Source organism: Centrocercus urophasianus, unplaced genomic scaffold (assembly GCF_019232065.1).
Source record: "Centrocercus urophasianus isolate 14NV4802_14NV808 unplaced genomic scaffold, USGS_Curo_1.0 seq_37, whole genome shotgun sequence".
Lineage (NCBI taxonomy): Eukaryota > Metazoa > Chordata > Aves > Galliformes > Phasianidae > Centrocercus > Centrocercus urophasianus.
The window spans coordinates 5,237,980-5,260,977 of record NW_024884944.1 but is presented as its reverse complement, the minus strand read 5'-3'; the positions used below and the strand labels follow the sequence as shown (position 1 = coordinate 5,260,977).

The following is a 22,998-nucleotide window of genomic DNA, read 5'->3' as shown; positions in this document are numbered from 1 at the left end:
CTCCAAAATAAGGTTAACGCTTGCAGGAGGGATGCTGCTCTTTGTGAGTGCCTCTTTCAGCAGGATGCAGGGAGTGAGGCAGCTAACAAAGGGCACGCCGTTAATTACACAGGTGCTGGTGGCTCCAGTTCTGGAGCTCTGCCGGGCTCATCCTGGTGTCTGCGGGCTGCAGGAGGGCTGTGGGACCACCCCTGCCTCCCAGAGCCTCATTTCTGCTCTGATTCATCTGATGAATTATACGTGGAAACAGCTGCGCACGGAGGGGGGAGCGGGGAGAGGGGAAGGAGACCTCGCTTACAATTAATTAAAAGCATGAAAGTAATTACAAGCAAATCTCCCCAGCCAGCAGCCTTTCACTCCAGTGGACTCTGTTGATAAATTTGGTTATAATTGGATTAGAAATATTAAAAACATGCTGCATGTACTAAATAAATGAATGCCGGGTGGCAAGCAGTGGGGTGCTGGGTGGGCAAGGGGATGGGGACGGGGCAGCTCAGGTGTCCCGTGCTTCCATCATGGGGTGATGGAGGCAGTGGTGCAGGAAGCAGAGCTCTGTTTGGCTCCTGATGCACACGGAGAACAGCCGCTATCTTTGCTTGAGAATTGGCAAAGGGAAACATGAAAATAGCCAAATCTGGCGATGTGATGGGGAAGTAAGTGGGGATTTTGCATCGCCAAAAAGGTCAAAACGGTCACACTGGTGGTTCCCACAGCAACGGGGCCATTGTGCACACACTGCAGGGCAGCCAAGCTCTGTCCCCGTGGCCAGGAGGTGCCTGGCACAGGCAGAGCAGCAGTGGGTGCGGGCAGCCCCATGGTGGTGGGCACCTTGAGCAGCCCCATGCTGGTCTGGGGCACACGCTCAGCACTGGGTGAGCAGCTCTGTGCTGTGCCAGGCATGGCAGCACCTTGTTCAGACTGCTGTGCCCCTGCATGGGGAAACTCAGAGTGCCCTTCTCTGACATCTGGCCGCTGGCAGAGTAACAGGTTTGCTCATCCAGGACACAGTGCGCTTCCTAATACTCTTAATCATGGGAAAGGAGGCGGCGTTCAATGACAGAAGCAACTTCCGAGCGGCTTCCCAAGGGAGCTAGTTAATTCTGGCTTTCCCTTTATAGCCTCACACCAATCAATCACGTTCCGCGCTCCCCGCGCTCCCGTGCACAACCGCAGTAATTGGTGGTGGAGGCGGGCGCAGAGCACGGAGCTGCTCAGCACGGGCTGAGGGCTGCCTGCAGCCGGGCCGTGCTGCGATGGGATGGCGCTCCTGGGGGGCTCTGTGCTGGCCGTGCACGCAGCCCCCCTCCTCCTTCAACCCGCAGGCTTCGTGCTGCAGTACTCGGTGGACAACAGTGAGGAGTGGAAGGATGTCTTCATCAGCTCATCCGAGCGCTCCTTCAAGCTGGAGAGCCTCAAGTGCGGCACCTGGTACAAGGTGAAGCTGGCGGCCAAGAACAGCGTGGGGGCCGGGCGAATCAGCGAGATCATCGAGGCCAAGACCCACGGCAGAGGTGAGCAGGGCAGGAGGGCTGGACTGACTGCTGCTGGGCTGGTGGCAAACGAAGCCGGCGCTGCTGCAGTCACCGCCACTGCAGCTGATTTATTTCTGCCCTGGAACCTCTGCCATCGTACGCCTTTGTGCACAGCCCAAAGAGATGCAGGTGCTTTGGCTCGGGGGCTCCCTGTGTGCGTGCATCTCTGGGTTCGCCTGCTGCACCCTTACTTCCCACATAGCTTCTTGGTTTAGAAACTCAGGGATGGGGCGCACTGGAATGGGGACACCCCGTCCTCAGCTCCACGCTGTGACGCTGATGGCTCCCATCCCACAGAGCCCTCCTTCAGCAAGGACCAGCACCTCTTCACCCACATCAACTCCACGCATGCCAGGCTCAACCTGCAGGGCTGGAGCAGCGGGGGCTGCCCCATCACCGCCATCGTCCTGGAGTACCGCCCCAAGGGCAACTGGGGCTGGCAGAGCCTGCGCACCAACAGCTCCGGAGAGGTCTTCCTGACCGAGCTGCGTGAGGCCACCTGGTATGAGCTGCGCATGAAGGCCTGCAACAGCGCGGGCTGCGGCAACGAGAGCACGCAGTTCGCCACGTTGGACTACGATGGCAGTGAGTGGGGAACGGGGGGCTGTGCTGTCCCATGGAGGGCTGGAGTGCTGAGCACGCGCCTGGTCTGCAGGCACCATCCCACCCATCAAGTCTGCGCAAGGGGAAGGGGACGATGTGAAGAAGCTGTTCACCATCGCCTGCCCCATCATCCTGGCCACGCTGGGAGTGGCCCTACTCTTCATCATCCGCAAGAAGAGGAAGGAGAAGCGGCTGAAGCGGCTGCGAGGTGAGAGGGGCTGGGTACTGTGTGCAGGATGGGGTCCCTTACCTCTGTGCGATGTACCACAGTGATGCCTGAAGGCTCAAAAAGCTCCCGTCCTCTTTTCCCCTCTTTTAACACAGATGCCAAGAGCTTGGCAGAGATGCTGATAAGGTGGGTCCCGGGGTGAGCTCCTGGCACAGGGTCTGGGGGGCCGGGGGGTGCTGAGCCCATGGCTGGTGCATGGGGAGTCCCAACCTGTGCCAGGCTCGAGCCGCGGGGGCTCTCCCCAGTAATCGCTGGGTGTGCGTCCCCTCTTACCTCACAGCAAGAATAACCGCAGCTTTGACACGCCGGTGAAGGGGCCCCCGCAGGGCCCCCGTCTGCACATCGACATCCCCCGCGTGCAGCTCCTCATCGAGGACAAGGAGGGCATCAAGCAGCTGGGTAAGCACAGTGTGGGGACTGCAGGGGCGGGCACAGTGTCCCTGGGTAGACCCCTTCCTCCTGGGGTATAGGGGTGCTCTGGTTTAGGGGGTTTCCTATCCCACCCCATCCCCACCCCAGGGATGCTCTGGTGCACAGAGGGGCAGGAGGTGCCAGGGGATGTGGTGAGTGAGCTGGGCACAGACGAGCAGGCCTTGCTATGGAAAGAGCTCTGACCTGCAGCTGCTCCCCACAGGAGACGACAAAGCCACGATCCCGGTGACAGACACTGAGTTCAGCCAAGCCGTGAATCCCCAGAGCTTCTGCACAGGCGTCTCATTGCATCACCCTGCCCTGATCCAGAACACGGGGCCGCTCATCGATATGTCGGACATTCGCCCCGGCACCAGTGAGTGCTGGGCTGGGTGTGCTGTGGGCGAGAGGGCCACGGGGCATCTCCCCCAGTGGGTAGAGAGGTGGTCGGCTCTGGGACTGAGCCCGCATGATGTTGTCATCACTGTGCCACAGACCCCGTGTCAAGGAAGAGCGTGAAGTCTGCTCACAGCACTCGCAACCGCTACTCAAGCCAATGGACCCTCACCAAGTGCCAGGCGTCCACCCCGGCGCGCACCCTGACCTCGGACTGGCGGACGGTGGGCTCCCAGCACGGCATCACCGTCACTGAGAGCGACAGCTACAGCGCCAGCCTCTCGCAGGACACCGGTATGTGATGGGGACGGTGCTCAACCAACAGGATGAGTGCTGGGTGGCGGAAGGGTTGGGGGACAGCCTGGCTGCTTGGGGTCCTTGGTGGCTCCTGAGCCCCACTGCCGGGGACACGCGGGCAAGGGGAAGGTGGAGATGGCGTTCCCAGTCGTGGGATAGGGATGGTGAGGACCCGATGCCCTCTCCCTCTGCAGACAAGGGCCGGAACAGCATGGTGTCAACCGAGAGCGCCTCGTCCACCTACGAGGAGCTGGCGCGCGCCTACGAGCACGCCAAGCTGGAGGAGCAGCTGCAGCACGCCAAGTTCGAGATCACCGAGTGCTTCATCTCCGACAGCTCCTCGGATCAGATGACCACGGGCACCACAGACAATGCCGACAGCATGACCTCCATGAGCACCCCCTCAGAGCCCGGCATCTGCCGCTTCACCGCATCCCCACCCAAGCCCCAAGACAGTGAGCGCGGCAAGAGCGTGGCCGTGCCCATCCCACACCGTGCCAGCAAGAGTAAGTTGAGTCAAATACGAGCGTAGAGGCAGGGCAAGGTGCTTGCTGCAAAGGGAAGGCACAGGAGCAGCCTTTTCGTGCTCCCTTTGCCCCTCTCTGCCCAGTGGCCGTATTTCAGTACCATGCTTTTCGCATGCTTGTTTGCATTAAAACACAAATGGTACACGTATCGTAACACACGCGTGTCAGAAGCTGTTGGGCTGTGTCAGAACCTAATAGATGTTGATACGATCTGTCAGAGGCTGATGCATGCCAGGAGGTTGTAAGAGATTCTGACACAACGTTTAGGGATTGAGACAGAATCTAACGTGATGTCAGGATTTCCCAGAACCTGCAGCATTTCAATCAACGCTGGAAAACTATTAAAAACTATTCCGATAGATTCAAGAGCCTGATGATAAAATAGATGCTGACCGATTTTATTGGATTTCAAGAGATTCTGACAGATTGCAGTAGGCTTTAAGCGACTTGTCAGGTTGTGAAAAAATGCATTAGAGTCTGACAGAATCTGAAAGAATCTCAGGAAATCTAATAGCTCAACAGAATACATCATTGTTCCAGAGTCTTCCAAACACCAGCACGTTTCAAAAGGAATTTTTAATATCCTATCATGGAGTATCAGAATCTGGCAGAACCTGTGAGATCGGGTCAGGTTCTAATAGATCCAGTGAACAGAGGCCAGCTGTTCCAGCTGTTGCCAGATGCTTCCAGCTGTTGCACACCTGTTCCAGATGTGGCCGGCTCTCTTTCCAGATGTGCAAGAGGGAGGAACAGCTGGCCACATCTGTTCTAGATGTGCCCCCCACACCATTCCAGATGTGGCCAGATGTTTCACCCTGCTCCGAACTGCACACCCTTGCAGATGCTTCCAGATGTTGCCACATGGCCCAGCTCTCACAGATGTGCATCTGTTCCCATAGGGGGAGTCTGCTGCTACAGATGTGGCCAACTTTTTCCAGCTGTTGTACACCTGATCTCAATGGAGCCCTCTCTTGCAAATGTTGCACATCTGTAGACAAATGTTCCAACGATCACAGATGTAGGAAAAGAGGGAGCCATGGTGCTTGGAAATCACAGGCACTCAGAGCATGAGGGATGCTGCTATCCTGCTCCTTCTCCATCGCTTTGCGTGATGCCAGAAATGGAGGAGAAGGGAAAATGGTTTCAGATGAAAAGGGGAGACTGAGGTGGAGCTGAGGAAGAAGGTTTGGCAGTGAGGGCGGTGAGGCGCTGGCACAGGTTGCCCAGAGAGGCGGTGGTGCCCCGTCCCTGCAGACAGCCAAGGTCAGGCTGGACGGGGCTGTGAGCACTGCTGAGCTGTGGGTGTCCCTGTGCGCTGCAGGGAGCGGCACCAGGCGGCCTTCAGCTCCCTTCCAACCCAAACCATTCCCTGAAAAGCAGCAGGCGCAGCACACAACACGTCCCATAGCCATAAAGCAGAAATCCATCACAGCCCCAGCGCGGTAGCACAGCGCAGTCCGGGCAGCGGCGCTCAGCTCCACCCACAGGGCGCGCCGCTCCCCATCCTCACCTCCCCTCTCCCCTCTCTCAGGCGATTACTGCAACCTCCCGCTCTACGTCAAGTCGGACGCCTTCTTCCGCAAGCCAGACTCCCACGAGCCGTGCCCTGTGGTGCCTCCCCGCGAAGCCTCCATCCGCAGCCTGGCCCGTGGTTACCACCCCCCTGCCCGGCACCTGACGCTGGACCCCGCCGCCAAACCCCCGGGCCTTCCTCCTCCCTCCTCCTCCTCCTCCTCCTCCACCACCTTACCTCAAAGGACTCTACCCATGCCCACCGCGGCCAGCACCGCGCCGGCACCCGCCCCAGCGCCCGCCGCCCCTGCCGAGCCCCCCGCCGCCACCGCCGCCGCCACCGCCGCGCACTCCAAGGTCGGGGGCTCGCGGGACTCGCTGCTGGAGATGAGCACGTCGGGCGCGGGCAGGGCGCAGAAGCAGGGCGCCGGAGCCTACTCCAAGTCCTACACGCTGGTGTAGGCGCCGCGGACTCAGCCCCTGCCCGCCCCTATTTCTATTTAAATCACGGACCTGTACATAAGGAACTCTTTTGTATAAATGAAACTATTTTCTTCTTCTCCAGATGGAAAACAAACAGACGAACAAAAAACAAAAAACAGGGCACAAAGAATTTGATGTTACAGATGAAAAGAAAAAAGAATATAATATATATGTAAACATATATATATTTCACATCATTTTGAGAGGGGCACAAGGAAAGACTCGGCAACTTTTTTTGTTTTGTTTTGTTTTCCCCCCCTGATCTCGTCGGTGGTTTTGACAAAGGAACGTCTCAAAGACATTGCATGCTATTTTACTGTTCTGAAAACAACAGGAGTTGCTTCAATTTGCAAATGCTTATGTGTTAATACCTTTTTCTATGAAAAAAAAACCAGCGCTGTGTGCAATAAAGGTTATGTTTATAGCTGGGTGTTCTGCGGTGGCTGAGCGCCGGCCAGGATGGGGAGGGCAGCAGTTGGTGCCAGTGCTGTTGGCATTGGGCTCTCATTCACCCCTTATTACCTCTGCTAGCTGCTGCTGCTCAGCACATCCCCCTTTGCCATCTGCTTGTTGCAGTCCTACAACGCTTTAAACCCAGCGAAGCTGGAAGCTGCCTTGGCAGCAGCGGGTTTTATGGAGGGGAGACCCAGAAAATGAGCGGCAATGACAGTTTCTTGTATTTTCATCAGCTGTGGTGACTGTCAGAGCTGCCCTGTGCCAAGGAGCGCTGGGGGCGGACAGGAATGCCCCCTCCTCAAAGCACAAATCCCAAGAGCTGTTGTGAATGGCATTTACTTTTACACAACTTCTCTCCCTCAGTTTAACAGGTGGCCGGAGACGATGCACCAAGTTTTCCAACTTGTATGCAAGGAGGACACGGATTTCATGGCAACTTAATGCCGAAGGTCACATTGTGCAGCTCCAACAGGGCTTCTTAGGTCCTGAAATAGTGTATGTGGCTTGCTATAAGGTAAGGAGACAAGAAGGGACAACGTGAAGGAGCCAGTGAGGCTGGGAGGCACGCAGTGACCAGGCACAGCTGCCCCCACGGATGCACAGCACAGAGGCTGCAGCTCTGCCCTCATCAGCCCACCCCCGTATGGGGTCTGCCTTGCAGCATTCGTAAAATGAAACCATTCCTGCTCCCTCTGAATCGGTGGAAAGCATGGAAAAGCAAATCAGCCTTTTCCTAGCATGTTTCTAAGAGTGCAGAAACAGTTCAAGCGTATTTCAGACATCAAACCCTGTGCAGAGTTTGCATGGAGCCAAGAGCCCATCCCAGAGCTGTGTCACAGCAAGGCAACCGTGCAGCTCTGAAACATCAATCCCAGACTTGAAATAGAGGAGGCAAGAAAAGGCAAGTGTGTTCACAGCTGTGAGAGTAAGTGGATTAGCGAGATAAAAAGAACAACAGATTACGAAGTCTTTATTATAATCGGCTAGCACAGATTTCCTTCTACATCTTAGCAAGAATTCTCCACCTCACCTTCCCCAGCAGTTCCAGACAGTGGCTTTGCATTCATTAACAGAGGCCAAATTCCTGGTGCTTGGCAAGCATGCTGCTCCAGCACTCCTTCCCCTCCCCGTGACCCCGCTCCACTTTGCCACGGCTGCAGCCCCTCCCCAGGATGCCCCAGAGCTCACTGCCTTGCACAGCAACGAGGCAGGAGGTGAAGGACACAACATCAGCAGCTCTGCACAGAAAATGCAGCACCGTAGCCAGCAAAGAGGCAGCTGAGAACACATTGCAGTGGTCAGAGCATCACTGCTCACAGTCAGCATCTCCTCTACCTCCTGGCCCTTCCATTTGTGCCATAGCTCCTGGATCTCCTCACCTGCTTCTCAAACACTTCCTGGTTTCCCAGTCCGGCACCTCCCACCTCTGCTTCCGTTTTCTCATCTTTCTCAACAACTCTGCAACATCCTAAAGCCAGCACTCAAAAAATGGATGCTATAAATCAAGAGAACCTCAGGTCCTGTCCCTGCCAGATGTGGAACAGATGTTGTGGTCTGCAAAACTCTGAAACAAGTGACAACAGGCAGCTAAGCCAAAGCCTGGGGTGGTAGGGGGCTGCCTGGGAAAGGAGCAGCCCCAACACAATCTCATGCCCAGCCCCACTCTGAAGCCAGGAGCCCGCAAGAAAAGAAGAAACCAGGTCACAGCATGCAGCACACCTCCTGCTCCCTCAGTGCCTGAAGCACACAGCCTGGGGGACATCACTGTTCAGGTCCAAGAGCAAGGGAAGGAGAGGTGACTGCTCTGCCTCAGCTCCAGCCCAAAACAGAGGCACGGAGGAGGGCTGAAGCTGATGAGAAAGAGCCCCACCTGGATGCTTAACTGCTGCAAATTGCTCTTGGCTGTTTGTGCCCTGTTCTCCACATCCTAGGCTTGCAGCTCCCAGCACTGTGCTTCCACCTAGGCTGGCAAATGCCAGCTCTGCCACGTGGATGTCAGGCTCCCACCAGGAGCCCCGTGGTTGCACCTCGGTCTTCAAGGCAATGCTGTCCAGGGAAGGAGCCACCAGGAAAAGGATCTCAGTGACCAGCAGACAATCTACACACACCAAGAGCTAGGTAGCAGGGTCACCACGGCCACAAATCTCGCTGGGGAACGCGATGCACAAAAGGAGGGACGGTGCAGGGCACGACGGCCAAGGCAGCTACTTCTTCCCCTGCTTCTGCTGCTGGTATCTCCTGAAGTGGGTCTGGATGGTGAGAGCTGCCTTCTCAGAGGGATCGCTGAAGAATTTGCCCTCACTGCTGGCATCGGGGGTCAAGCTGCCTATGGTGAGAACCAAAGAGCTCCGTGAGCACAGGGATATCAGGAAGCTGTGAGCCCACCAGCACACACAGGGACAGAAGGAGGCAGAGAAAAGCCCAGCCTCCCCGGCAGCTCTAAGCCCTCTATTTACACAGCTTTACTCCCCAAAGACCTCAGCTTCCCCACGTTTAATCACCACGTATGATACTCACTTACTTTCACACACACAAATAAGATTAGAAAAAAAAGCCCAGCGCTGTACAGCAATAAAGCTCTCATGCTGATAAATGGGAGCCCTCCCCACTCCACGCTTAATGTGGCATTAGGGAAGTATTGTGAAATTCAACAGGAACTGAATCAAAGCCACTCAGCAGTGCTCTTTTAACCGACTGTGTCACCGCTAAGCACCCCCCGAGCAGCGATCAGAAATCCTGATGCCAGATGCTGCTGTATAAACTCACCAATGTCACCTGAACCCATTTTTATTCACATCCTAAAAGAAATTGCGAAGTAAAAAGATACATAAAAAAGTCCACGTTGGGAATCGGCTCCCTCCTGCCCTGCTTAACAAGATACATCGTCAGCTGTAAATCCTGCCCGCTGCAAAAATCAAATGCCAGAGGCTGGGGAGCCGCTGGGGGCACTTAGAGCTGTGAGCTTCCAGAGCCCAACCCCCAGCTGTGCGGGCTGCTGACAGCTCTGTGAGAAATACACCGGGTGCAGGAGCTCGGCGAGGCTCAGCAGTGACAGAGCCCATCAATAACAGCCCACTGCTGAACCAACACGAGTGCCACCGCCAGCCCAGGAAGCCCTAGGGGACCTTCATCTGATCCCAGCAATGAAAAGCCCAGCACAGCGGCCAGGTGAGACAGAGCTGTGTAACTGAGGAGCGTGCAGGGTGAGCACCAGCACCCACCCCAGCATCGCTGCACCTGCCTTCATCCGATTACTGGACGGGGTGCACTGAGAATAGAAGCAGACAAATCCTATTTGCTGAGTGCTGGAGGTCTCAGAAGAGCAGGGAGGAGGGAAAGTGGGGGACAGCCCAAGCCACGTGTTCCAATGGGGCAGGCTGCATGGGAACGGGGAGGCAGGGGTCAAACACACACATGCTGCTGTCTGTGCCGTCAGCACTGCCTCCCCACCAGCTCCACACTCACCTCTATCTCCAGAAATCGAGTAGATGCTGTTGTGACGTGAGCTCCTGCCTCTCTAGAAAGGCACAGAACAGAAATGCAGTCAGTGGGAGCAGTCCTTTCCAGCCGGCGGGGATGCACTGAATGGGACAGGGCTCCACTGAGCTGTCTGCTATCCATTCCCCTTGGGAAACTTGAAAATACTTACTGTTCCCTTAAAGAACCTAAAGAGCAGTGATTAATTAATTTGCATTTGTGAGAAGTCCTCCGAGGAGAAGCAGAAAGCTCTGTATCAAAAATCTAATCTGCAAGACTTGCTAGGAACACCTTAGGATGAACGCTGGCACAGCCTAACCTCACTAGGGGTGCATTTCAAACCAGCATGGAACCGGACTGACTGGGTTGGTTTCCTCAGCTCTAGCCCCTATCACAGTGCTGCAGCCCCTGGGATGCCAGGTCTGCTAAGGAACATCTTCATCTCTGTAAGATAACAGCTTGAGTTTGGCTACAAACACCATCCTACATTTTTCAGCATGCCTTGCCTCCCAGAATTACCCCATTCTCTGTCTTTCAAGGGAAAGAACAAATGTCTCCCCCTTGCCCAAACCTTCTGTTCCAAGCAGACTGTTTGGTTAACAGAAGGTTTGCTGCTCTTTATTTGAGCTCTGCATCAATCCCTGCCCTCGCTGCAGCCCCATGCACGCCAGGCACCCTACTTTCCATACATACCAACCAAGGGCCTCCCAATGCCAGCACAGAGCAGTGAGGCAGCCTGGCAGCACTCTCTGGGTACAACAGGTGCCCCACGCTACCAATGCACTGCCAGAGAAAGGCCTAGGGCTGCACAAGGGCCAGCAAAGAAGCCCACTCCTCCCTACCAGTTGCCTTCTCCAGCTAAATCCAGCACTCACATCGCTGTCCCGGCTGGTGCGGCGGCTCTGTGTCACACACTGGATCTGCCAGGGCAGGGGCTGGTACACAAGGTATGGCAGGGGCTCTTCTTGGAACAGGCTGGTCCCAAGCTGGATGGAGAGAGGATTTGCAGCAGGTCATAGAACAGGGGAGAAGCGGATGAGCAACAGGAAGAGCTGCTCCTGCATGCACATCAACACTGATCACACCCTTGCTAACAGTGGCAATGCTCCGCTTGTCATCCTGGCACCAGTGATGGGCAGTTCTCACTGGGTGTTCTCACAGGTCCTGGTCCCACAGTGCACAGCCAGCATGGGACTCACAGCCCACGAGAATGCTTGCTGCCCTCTCCTCTTCCTCCACCTGACATCATGCTTGCCATCAGAGATGACTACAGGGTCACAAGCAGCAGGTCAGGAAGGAAAGATACAGAGGCAGCAGATTGTGCTGCTGAGCTCTTAAATGACAAGAACTAAAGCTAAGCAAGTTGTGAAAGCAAACACAGATGTTATGGATAAAGCTGATGCCGTGTGGCACTGTGTTAAGTTCAGGTGATCCTCCTGCTCAGGAGTGCTTTAGGATGTGTCCCACCAGACAAATGTGGAATCCTCATCCCCTTCCCCCAGCTCCAAGGGCTCAGGTGCCCCCAGCTGTAGGGTCAGGTGCCCCCAGCAGCAAGCAGGGGTGGTTTTCCTGCCTTCCAATCCCAAAGAGCTCCAAGATTCGCTCCCCATTTGCGGCACCAAAGCACCAGACTGGAAAGCCTAAGTACCTGCACTTTGCAGTTCTCTGCAAAGCAGCTGTTAGATCTACTTTGCTACAGCCACGGAAATTCAAATGTGCTCAAACCAGCTTAGAGTTGACAAGATAACAACCCCCACGCTTCTAGAAATAAGACAAAAAGCATTAAATCCTACCTACTGCCAGCTCCAACTCACCTGTCCAAATGCTCTCACCACAAAAAACAGTGCTGTCATCAGGGTCCCCAGCATGGCTGCGGTCTCTGAGAGTCTCCCACCGTCCTGGGAAGCCAAAGCTCTGGCAGTGATGCACTGTGGTCTCTGAGCAGCAGTGACTGAAGCGTCCCCTCCTCCAGCAGGCCGACTCCAAGCTCCTTAATGAGCTTACAGCTTGTGTTCATCCTGGCACCATAATCACGCTCTGTCCTCTTGCTCTTCTAATCGTTGAATTTCTCCAACGTATGCAGCACCAGCATTCCAGGAAAAGCAAATCCTCTTTTTCCTTATGTACCTGTGCAGACCTATGCACACTCACACACCCAGACCCATGGCTCTGTTTTGGATTGCTTCTCAGCAGGATGACAGCACTGCCTCCCGCACCCAAAAGGCCTGCAGAGTCCAGATGTGAATTTGGGTTTCTCAGTGCCATCCCTTTGCCCAGCAGCTGCTTCAGAAGAGCTGTAGGGAACCAAGAGACTTGTTTGCTTCAGTTATTACATGGGCTCAACAGCATGCTGAGGTCTGTGGCATCGTATTTGCTATAGCTGAGCAGGACAACGTGCAATTCAAGGTCTGGGGGTGGTTTGTGTTTTGCTCTTAAGGACGTGCATCTAGCCATCACCCACCATTTCTACACGGCCAGCAGATTCTTCCTGCACCTCATCTGTCCTACAGCTTCAGTAGCTCCCCTCACTCCCCAGCACGCACAGCAGCAACTGCCTTCCTTCCTTCCAGCCCCCTGCATGCAGAGCACAGCTGTGCACAGCAGCAGCACAGCCCCTCCGTGTGTCTGCCTGCCTCGTGCATCCCAGGACCACATTTGTCTTTGTATCTTGCTGCTGCTGTACCAGGAGCTCAAATCATATTACAGTTGTCAGAGTTCTCCCATCCCCATCCATCTGAACCCGGGATTTCCAGCTGTGCTGAAGTCAGAGGTGGAAAATCAAGGGCAGGAGCTGAACTCCCTCTCCCTAGCACTTCTGTCATTGTCCGTTACACACCTGCAGCCTCCCAGCACCGGAGCCTTCACTCCAACGTTTAGAGACAAGACAAGCTGAGTTTTTAACCAGACCACCTTGAAAAGTCCCAAAGGAGCAAACAGGCAGAGGGAAGAGCAGACTGTGGAGTCCCACGGCTGCTGGCAGGTGGTGGGAAGGGAAAGGACCAAACCATGGGCAGAGGACCATGGCAACGAAAATGGTGAGGGGTCTGGAGCACAATGGGGTGCGATGGGGAGCAGCTGAGGGAGCTGGGATTGTTCAGTGTGGAGAAGAGGAGGCTCAGGGGAGACCTCACTGCACTTTACAACTTCCTGAAGGGAGGCTGTGATGAAAAAGGGTCTGGCCTCTTCTCCCAGGCAAACAGTAGGACCTGAGGAAATGGCCAGAAGTTGTACCAGAGGAGGTTTAGGTTGGACATGAGGAGAAACTTTTTCTCTCAGAGGGTGGTCAGGCGCTGCAATGGCTGCCCAGGGAGGTGGTGGAGTCACCATCCGTGGCAGTGTTCAAGAGGCACCTGGATGAGGAGCTGCAAGAGATGGTTTAATGCTTGTGGTACTGATAGGAATGGGAGGGGGGTTGGACTGGATGATCTTCAGGTTGCTGCGATTCTATGATTCTATGACAGCACAGATCCAACTCTCCTTGGTGGTGAGAACGTGACGCAGCGACGCAGCAGCACAGGACCTCAAACAGCAGCTGCAAGTTCACCACTTTTAACCCAATCTGCTTTATCCAAGAGCAGCCCCAGAGCCAGGCCCCGTTCCCCAGCAGGGCGACACATGCCAGGGAGCCAGGGCAGAGCCAAAGCAGCCAGGAGAGCACCCGGAGCCCTCCTGCACCTCCCGCAGGGCTGGCCTTGCTCTGCAGGCACACAGCCCGGCTCGCAGCCTTGACATGAAGCTCAGAAGGGAGACAACCATTGTAATGAGTCTGGATGACAGTTTTATGAAAAGGGCAGGATACAAGCCCATGAAAAGCTGTCCTGCTGGCTGAGAGCCCCGTGAAGAATTGCTTTTGTAGTTTTGTTTTCCAGCTTTCTATCTGCCCCTGCGTTTGCTACCGTGGCCAGATGCTTAATAGAATAATGATAATAAAGCTACAGCGAGCTGAAGTGGTCTTAAAAATTGCCAGAGATGACCTTGACAAGACAAAACATGAAGCAGCCTGGAGAAAAGTGAGGGGAAGATGTGAAAGGTAAGTAAGAGCTGGCTATCTGAGACTACAGCTGGATGGCTCAGCAAGCAAAAATAAAGCCGCAAACGTCACCCCATACAAAACAGACTCGTGTTGATTTAATTTGCTTACAAAACCAGATACAGCGATCACAAGTTTCAACAGGAAGAATAAACATGTTTCAAAATGTATTATTGCTAAGAAAGCAGGCGCTTCCCCCACACCACCAATCTATGCTTTTCAGAATGCAGCCTGAGCTCAGCTGCACGGCTTTGGGTGCAGCATCCACCGTGCTGACAGCCTCCCCCCACCTTCAGGGAGCCAGAAGTCCAAAATATAACTAGAGATTCTGCCACGTGTTCCACCAAGAGCTGGGAAACCAAAAGCAAAATCCCTCTAGGCAGGGATTGGCATAATCTGACAGCAGACAGGAAATCTGCATTTCCATCCATCCCTTCCTATGGAGAAGGGATTGCCCCACACAGCTGCCATTCCCTGTGGTCACACGAGGTCTCCCAGCTCAGCCCAGCTGGGATTTCTTCAGCAAGGACATGAGCATGATGCTACCCACTCCAGAAGATCCCAGGACAAAGGCTGGCTAAGGAATTTAGAAAATATTGAGGAGTTCAGCCCCAAAAGAATAAAAATAAATGCAAATACGGACATTCTTCCTGAGAGTTTTAAAATGTTCATCAAAAATATATTTCTATTTGCATGTAAACATTCCCCTGCCACCCTCACAGCACAAATCGCTGCAATGCTGTGCCAGTGCACAACAGTCAGGAAGGGGGAGCTGTGCTTTACTCTGCTGCACATCATTAGCCACTGAGAAGCACAAACAGCACTGAAGGGTGAAGAGCAGCAACTTCGCCATCCTCCCCGCATCAGCTGTCTCCAGAGAGAGCGACTTTGAAGCTGATTTCTCACAGATGGGATCCCTTGAAATGCAGACTTCTCATCAGACAAAATAGCAAATGGTACAGTGTTTTTTTACAGCATTAAATATTTAAAGTCAGCTCGGAGGAATGACTGATAAAACAACCAAATACCACTTTCCCCACTTAGTGGTATGAAAGCACGGCCTGATTTCTCCCACCCCTCTGGTTCAAGCAGCCCCCACCGACCTCTGCACGCCAGCAGGACGTGGCTGTGCTCTGAATGCAGCCCATCCAAAGCACCACAACCACAGCCACCTGCTGAGGTGTGAGCTCACATCGGAGCACAGCGTGTGCCAACCCCCCAGCCCTGCTCCCAGCCTTGTTTCAAGGTTTTGGGAGAGCTGCTCCAAGCAGCGAGGCCAGCGCTCAGGTCTGCCACGCAGCCCTGCTGTGCAGGAAGAGCCCCAGCTGCTGAGCTCCAGATCCCCTTCCCCAGGGCATGGAAGGATGCAGATGGGGCTTTGTCTCCTCGCAGTCACACTAGGCTGAGTTCCCCAGCACTGCCTGCACCAGCAGACACTGCTGCTCGCTCTCCTGCCATCCCTGCTCCGTGTTGCCATCAGCACATTTGTAATACATGAGCTGAGCTCCCATAGCACAGTTATGCTGCGCAGTTCTGGCCAGCCTGGCAGAAAGAGGAGGACGCAGGGAACTCTTTCCTACAATATCTGCCATGAAAACCACCCTTGGTTTTGTTCCTATTGTTTCCACACCAGAAGAGAGGAACATTTCCCAGAGTCAAAATCTGCTGTTTCCCAATTCTATAGCCATTTTGCTGCCCGTTCTCCTCTGCTCATGCACTCGCCACAGAAGCCAGATGACTTGGCTCATCTGTAATTAAGCATTTGTTGGGCATCAGTGTGGGCTCATTTCCTGATACATTTCCTCTAGCAAAGTCTCAGCTAGATTCATGTCCTCCCCCTTGACCAGTTACTCAAAGTTCTCCATGATTCACAGCTATGTCTCACAGTTTCTAGAATACTAATGAGAGAACTGTTGATTTATTGAAGCCCTGATATTTCACCACTGGATTAAACAGTCTATAAAGTATATTTGGACACATTACAGGATTAGAAGAATCCACCTGGGAACTTCACTTCCTCCTCCCTCCACTCTCTTGTAAAGAGACTTTATTTCAAGGGCACAGCACAAAGACAGAGATGGCTGGGTATCACCAAAACCCACCGTACCATTAGAGAGACTGCACAGCCCCCAGCTATCATCTCTCCAGGTCCTGTGCCCAGAGTCGAGGGCTGAAAACATCAAGTCCCACCTTTCAGTAACGGTACACTTTAATTTGTCTGTTTTCATCCAGCCCTAGCTGAAGTAGGCTGGAGCTGCTGGCAGGGGGCTTCTCTGCGCCTGGGAAGAGAGGTCTGACAGCTGGGTTAAGGAAAAGCATGGCTTACACAAGAGATTAGCAGGCATGAGCACAGCCAGGAGACAGGGCAGGTACTGAGGGGCAGGAACCAGCCTCACACACACGTGCTGCCTTCAGCCCTCTGCATCCAAGTCAAATGGAATTAAAGGGGGATTATGGAATTCAAAGGAGCGCTGCGCTCAGGACAGCGTGTGCTATCAGAGGGCCTGAGGGATTTGCTGCTAATATCAGTGTACACTGCAAAGGAGATACTTCCAGCCCAACATAATGCTGTTACAACACAAACCTGGAAACATTCCCATCAGGTTTCACTCACTTATATGTCTCCAAATTGAGCTAGACAGGGCAACTCCACCAGGGAGCCCAGGGCCTCCCTGCACAGCCGTGTGGCCACCTCACCTTGCAAGTCACAGCTGCCACACACAGCTTTGGCTGTGCTCATGGCTCCCTCACACCAGGCTGCCTGTATCAACTGCACCAACCGCATGCCTACAGCAGCAGGCAAAATTCTCACATTACTGTCTCCAACTGTTGTGTTTCACAACACAACTGGGAGAAGGGAAGGAGAATCTCTCAGGTAAGCACAGCTCAAAGATGGAAAAACCAGGTCACTCGTGCTCCAACTGCTAAACAACATTCTTTTGCAGAACTGGACACTAAAATAGAGGCTAAGGCTTCAAAATTGCTGTTCAATCCTTTAGTGGCTTCTGATTCATTCACCTCCTGCTGTTTCCTCCTGCCTGCTGCAGGAAGCTGGACTACAATTAGAGACCAGACCCAGGCAAAGGATACATCCTTGAATCACTCTTGAAGTCTTCTAGCCATTTCTTGTTGGTCTCAATCATTCCTTGAATACTCATCTTGTCTGACTCACGGCTCTGGAACACGCGCATCTGCTCACTGTTGGGAGAGAAAAAGACAGAAGTGGGAAACGGGCTTAGACAGAAACAAACTCAGAGATGAGAAAAAGCATAGCTAAAGAAAGAGCCAAGGTTAACAAACAACCTCTTCTGAGCTCTAACTGTTCTGCACAGCCACATCACGAAGGAGAGCTGGAGCAGCAACAGCCCCCCCATCCCACCTAGCTGCTGTCCTTCCTTCAGCCTGTGTAGCATCAGAAAGGCTCAGCTGGCAGGCAGCCTGCAGTGTCACCCCTCCAGTGACACTTGCCACAGCAGAGCCAGCCAGAGTTCTGCCTGGAGACAGCTGGCACCCTTGGATTCTGCTCCTGAGATCAGTGTTAGCTGCACAGCTCTGGCTTCTGAAATAAAGCTGCTGTCTCAAGGCATGTGGCAGTGAGTAACCAATGGTACCTAATTTATCTTCTTAATATCTAATTTGCTTCACTGAACAAGTAGGTAAGAAACAAAATCACCTAATTTAAAATTTATTCCAGGCAAATAAAGGCAATACAACAAAAAAAAAGAACACTCAAAAAGACACTCACCTTGCAGGTACATATCCCAGCTTGTTGTCTGAAGGACCAGAACTTCCACTGGATGATGGGAACCCACCTGGGAAACAAACATTAAATACATTAAATACACAATTCAGTGAGGGTCCCCCTCACTGAAAAAATCAACAGGCTTTATAATTTGAATGCATCTGCTTTCCTGTTATGGACACGCCATCCCTACAAGTGGAGCCATCTGCCAAGAGCTCAGCGTTGTTATAAAGGAAGCTGAGATGGTGAACCCTATCTCCAATCCACAGGAGGCTGCTGCAAGATCTGGATTCCTTTTTGCTCATTTTTTTAATAACTTTTCTCCTGTGTATGTCAGAGGCCAAACTTTTCTAGAGGCAGGATAACACGGTTGGACATACATTGTACTACCAGGAATGAGGTTCTTGTTCTTGATCTTATTAGCACTACTCTCAACAGCAGTACAGGTTGGCATGATGAGCTGATTAGAACACGCAGCACTGAAATCAGAAGTCATAAGCAAACAGTGAGATGCAGTAAGGACAGGAGACCTACCTGGAAAGTACTTGTGCCACTTCTCTGCCAGGAAACGGTCCACTGACTGCCCAGCCACGAAGGAGCGGCTGGAGCTCAGCCCAGTGCCCCAGGCCCACTGGTCAGGCACAGACAGCCCAGCAGAGGGCCTCGAGGAGGCACCTGCCTGCAATCCTGCCAAGGTGGAATACGTAGAAAGAGGAATGCTGTCACAGGGAACCTGCAGGGGCACCTGTGTTGAAGTGAGGAGCGGAGGCTGGAGGGTGTTCAGAGAGCTCAGAACGCCGAGGACCCCATTCAGCTCGTTGGTGATGTGCTGCACAGAGTTTGTCAAGTACTGGATCTTGTCCTGCTGTAGGGCAATCTGCACCTCTGTTCGCAGGTCAGCTAGCAGAGGAGAGAAGGGAAAAAAGGAATCACTGGAAAGGTGAGGGAGACACTGTCTCCTTATCAGGACTCACTTTGTGCTGCGCCACAGTGAGCTGAGTTTGATCAGTCTCTGCTCACAGACAGAGCAGCAGAGACAAAGATTAATTTTAAAGGAACAGAAGGCAAATAGCACAAGCAGCAGACATGGGAAACTGGACCAACTTCTCCTGACAGAGATGTGAGGAGGAAGCCTGGACACTGACAGAGCATGACAGCTCCGTAGCAGCAGAGAAGGAACAGCTGAAGCCATGTTTTACACTCCACAGTAAAAATAAGGGTAGATTTAAGAGGCAAGTTCATGCACAGATTCCATCCCTCTCATACACCACCACAGGCAGGAAATAAGTTTTTCAAGCAAAGTGTTATATACAGAGCAGTCTCAGTCATAAATAGCAAAGCTGCCTTAGACTGAAATGAGTACAAACAGGAACAGCCTTACATACAACTGAGAGGCAAAAGGGAAAGCCAGACACTGCCAAAAGCATTGAGCACAGAGTATCAAACCAGTCAGAAACTTACACTTTGGCAAATGTACGTTTGCACTGGATATACTGTTTGTGTCCTCAGAGCTGCTGAGATCAAAAGTCACCATCTTCTTGCATGCAACACTCTTTAGTGTATCTTCATCTGAAAGCTGATAAGGGAAACATTGCAAATGAAACCTGCTTTCTGTCTCTGCAACAGCAAAGCCATTGGACTACTGCTTACAGCTCATCTACGCAGGCAGGACTGCATGGTCAGGCACAGAACAGGTGAAAAGAGAGTCTTGCGACTCCAACAGCAATGTTTGAGAAGTGAAGAGACTGTGTGGCCTCTGAAAGAAGCACGTGCATTCACTGGAGGCCAAATTTAACAGCTGCACGAACCAGCCCTTCCAGGCAGAAGTCAAAACGTTCTGTGCATCAAATATGCCTTATAGCTCTTGCAGGCTGGGTCATTTCTTTGCATCAACAGAAAGTGCTCGGCCACCAGAAGTCTTCTGCATTCACATCTACACTGCTGCTCTAAGGCCACATGCTCACAAGCACAGCTGGACAGATTCCAAGGTCTGTCCCAAACAGGAAAGTAAAGTGGATTCCACCTCACACGAGGTGACCTGCCCTCGTTCTCTCTAGGCAAAAATCATGCCGATTTTTCAGGTTGCTTTCTGGGTCATATGCTTAATGCTGAGTCCAGATGCCATCAGCAAAGGGAAATACTTGCCATCTTGCCCAAGTCACAGACAGTTAATAAAATATCTAACAATTCTAACTGGAGTTCAGTTTATATTGTAATCTGCATATCACCATTAACATAGATTTGCTTCTGATCTAAGAAGCTTTGAGGGCTCATTTAGCAGATTTTTTTCCAACCAACTCAAACCCTGATGCCAGTAGCCTTGACTGGCAAGCTGCAATCATGGGACAAACTCTCCATCTCAAACCTCAGACCTGGTGAATCATGTGCACCACAGTCATTCTCTCCAGCTCTTTGTCTCGCCTACTCTCTCCCACTCTTCTCACAGACCCATCAGTCTGCTCTCAAAGCACAACACAGCCAAAAGCTCTGCAGAGACTCCTGCCTATGGGAGGAGGCCAACAGCTCTGCAAACTGGGAGCACAGCTGGGCAGGTCCAAGCAGGATGCTTGTGCTTACCTCCTCCAACAAGGACGACTCCAGCTGGCTTAGCTTTTCTTCCTTCTTCTTCAGCAGCACCTGTCCTTTCCGCATAGCCGACTTCATCTTGTCCAGCTGCTTGGCTTCCTGCAGTGGATCAAACAGCAATGCCAAGGAGGAAAATTACCCAAGAACAACAGGAAATTATCTACTTTAGTGGTCACGGTGATTTTCACCATCTCATTTCTACTTGGCACAAGAAATCATGCTGCTGGATTTAAACTGCTCCCAAGTCCCACAGAGCAACAAAAAGGAATGTGCAGAAGGGAAAGAACAAGGCTAAGGCAACATTGCTCCACAGAAAAAGGGCTGTCACAATCCTGCATCCAACAGAGTCGACAGCTTTGCAGCAAAAATCTGCAAATAGGAGTGCTCTGTCAATGAAGGAAATGAAGACCTTTTCCCTGTCTTTGGTTGATGTATCAGCAGAACTGACAAGTACTCAGGGATCAGTTTTCAAGCAAGAGCGAAGCTGCTGCAGAGCTACAACTGTGAACCTGTCCCTGCTGATGGGATGGATGCCTGCCAGTGCTCAGTGACTCACCTCTTCCAGGTTCTTGCGCATTCCCTCCAGGAGCTGGGAGTTGTCAGGATCTTGCACCACCTCCTGTGCTTTCTGCACATCTTGGTGCCACTGCTGCTTTGCAGCTTTCAGTGCTGTGTGTCTTTTCCTCATGGAGTGGGTCTGACGCACCAGGAATTCCTTGGCTTTTCTGATGGAGATTCCTTCAGCAGAGATGTAGCTCCTGACTCTATAAGAAACAGGTACAATTCTGGCCTTCTGTGCTGGCCTTTCCATCCAGCAAGCCTCATGCAGATCCCTCCCAAAATAAACTGTATGTGCAATGCATATAAAACTCAAGCAAAAACATCTGCTTCTAAAACTCAAGGAAAAAAAAAAAAACAAACAAGAGAACCACATTTTCTGAAGTAGCTGGTACACAGATACTCACTGATCAAACTGGAAGTTGCTGTCTTCATGGCTTTGAGAAGGCGGGGAAGCAGGCTCTCTGGATGAATGCTGAAGAGTGGAAACGTTTCAAACACTGATAGATACGCACAAGAAAATTGAAGCCCAGGATCCCATTAGAATCAAATCAGGGGCAAAAGTGGATGTCTGGATGACATCACTGTATTACTGCCCTGATCCAAGACCAGTGCTGGGGATATTTTGTTGTGTGATATTTTAAGTAAGAGACATTTCCATCTCCCACTCAAGTCCTGCTTTTGACTTCAAGGGCACTCAGGCATCCCACGCTCCTTTTCCCCTAATAATAGGCAGAAAGCAACAAGGAGTACAAAACATTGATGTCTTCTGGCAAAGAAGAATGCATCAACGCATCTGAAACGAGCTTAGGCAGAAAGAGCCAAGGCTGGAATCTTCACAAAGTTACAGCCTCAGATCTCACGAGGCAAATGCCTTTGCAGACAGCTCTACTCACAGCATGAATAGTTTCTCTCAGGTCTTCAACATGGAGCTCAGCTTTCCTTCTGGGAGACTCCGCACTTTCTTCTGCCTCCAATTCTTTCAAAGTCTCCTGCTTGCTCCTGACAGCTGCCTCAAGCTCACTGCCACATGAAAAGGCAACAATGGCAGCAATTCATTAGACTGCAGGTCCTCCTAGCCCAGTAAACTACCAGCAAGTGTCCAAAGCAACCTCCAGATTCCAGACAGGAAAGGGCCAGACATGAAAGACAAGTGGGAACACAGAAACATGCTGACGACAAGAATTCACAACAGCTTACAGCTGCTGTCTCATACAGTTTTTTTTCCCCACATACAGGAATAAATACAAATAAGAGACTTCATATAGCAGTTTTCAGATACAGACTTCTATACCCAGGGCTGGGGTACATCAGACAGTAGCAAAGCAGTTTGACAAGGACCGTTAAGACAGCCTACTGCCACTGCTCTTAGGCACAGCTGAACTGCTCGTGCAACACCTGCAGACAACACCAGTAACCAGGTAGATTTTGAGCACTAGAGGAAACCTCTCACACACAGACACACACCTGATACGCTTCTGCAGCCTCTGGCTTCGAGTCTGCAGCAAATCCACCTGGGCCTCCAGCTCAGCTTTCTGGTCCTGGAGCTCCTCAAGAGCCTTACGCAGTTGCCAGATGGACTCAAGAAGGTTGGTGTGCTCCTTCCGATTCTCCTCCAGGCGGAGCTGAGAAGCTAAAGCAGCTTCCTGGTAACAAACAAACAAAAAATCTCTCAGGCTTCCCTGACAATGGAGTGAATGCACACTGCATGCAAGAGACTTCTGCTATCTGCACAGTTCATGGGAGGCCCCAGAGCTACAAACACACATCACACATCAATCCCAGGGGAACAAGACTGCCTGCTCTTTTTGGGAAATACCTCTGAGCTAACCAAACTCCCAGCAGGAAGACTCTCCAGGTCAAGCCAAAGGGGCAGGAGGGAACTTGCAAACTCACAGTTTAGAAAACAACATAACTTTCATTTTTTAAGCCATGGTTCTAGTGCGTTCCCCTTTCCATCCCCAAAACCAAAGCAGCACAGATCCCTTGCAGAGCCAAGGCATACATACATCTCTTTCTCGCTCAGTCCGTCTGTCTTCATCTAGCAGCTGCTGCTTTTTCCTTCTCAGAGACTCCTCCTAGACACAGCAGAAAAAGCAGGTGACTATCAGAACATAGAGAAACCAGCAGAGGAGACTGCTGATGCTCAACAACACTTG

The 22,998-nt window shown here is 52.4% G+C and overlaps 2 protein-coding genes and 1 long non-coding RNA gene across 8 annotated transcripts in view; 1 reads left to right on the top strand and 2 right to left on the bottom strand.

The window, feature by feature from the left end:
• Nucleotides 1-5,969, top strand: part of DSCAML1 (DS cell adhesion molecule like 1) — a 78,760-nt gene extending 72,791 nt beyond the window's left edge. The window contains exons 25-33 of the mRNA XM_042832077.1: nt 1,323-1,511; nt 1,830-2,117; nt 2,188-2,343; nt 2,460-2,490; nt 2,645-2,763; nt 2,999-3,151; nt 3,271-3,465; nt 3,663-3,974; nt 5,527-5,969. Of these exons, the coding sequence (XP_042688011.1) occupies nt 1,323-1,511; nt 1,830-2,117; nt 2,188-2,343; nt 2,460-2,490; nt 2,645-2,763; nt 2,999-3,151; nt 3,271-3,465; nt 3,663-3,974; nt 5,527-5,969 (1,886 nt within the window). The remainder of the gene's footprint in view (nt 1-1,322; nt 1,512-1,829; nt 2,118-2,187; nt 2,344-2,459; nt 2,491-2,644; nt 2,764-2,998; nt 3,152-3,270; nt 3,466-3,662; nt 3,975-5,526) is intronic.
• Nucleotides 5,970-8,116: 2,147 nt separating this feature from the next.
• LOC122167511 lies at nt 8,117-10,887 on the bottom strand. The gene is made up of 3 exons (XR_006171039.1): nt 10,799-10,887; nt 9,912-9,963; nt 8,117-8,772 (listed from the first exon to the last, which is right to left on the bottom strand). It is a non-coding gene; the product is annotated as an uncharacterized LOC122167511 (long non-coding RNA).
• Nucleotides 10,888-14,032: 3,145 nt separating this feature from the next.
• CEP164 (centrosomal protein 164) overlaps nt 14,033-22,998 on the bottom strand; it is a 37,499-nt gene continuing 28,533 nt past the window's right edge. For 5 of the 6 annotated variants that reach the window (XM_042832098.1, XM_042832100.1, XM_042832099.1 and 2 more), the window contains 11 exons: nt 22,849-22,917; nt 22,307-22,485; nt 21,736-21,862; nt 21,247-21,314; nt 20,838-21,045; nt 20,273-20,380; nt 19,157-19,271; nt 18,230-18,595; nt 17,699-17,765; nt 17,044-17,151; nt 14,033-16,246 (listed from right to left, as the gene is read on the bottom strand). In XM_042832098.1, the coding sequence (XP_042688032.1) occupies nt 16,147-16,246; nt 17,044-17,151; nt 17,699-17,765; nt 18,230-18,595; nt 19,157-19,271; nt 20,273-20,380; nt 20,838-21,045; nt 21,247-21,314; nt 21,736-21,862; nt 22,307-22,485; nt 22,849-22,917 (1,515 nt within the window). In that variant the 3' untranslated portion in view covers nt 14,033-16,146. The remainder of the gene's footprint in view (nt 16,247-17,043; nt 17,152-17,698; nt 17,766-18,229; nt 18,596-19,156; nt 19,272-20,272; nt 20,381-20,837; nt 21,046-21,246; nt 21,315-21,735; nt 21,863-22,306; nt 22,486-22,848; nt 22,918-22,998) is intronic. The other variant, XR_006171034.1, reaches the window with a different exon arrangement.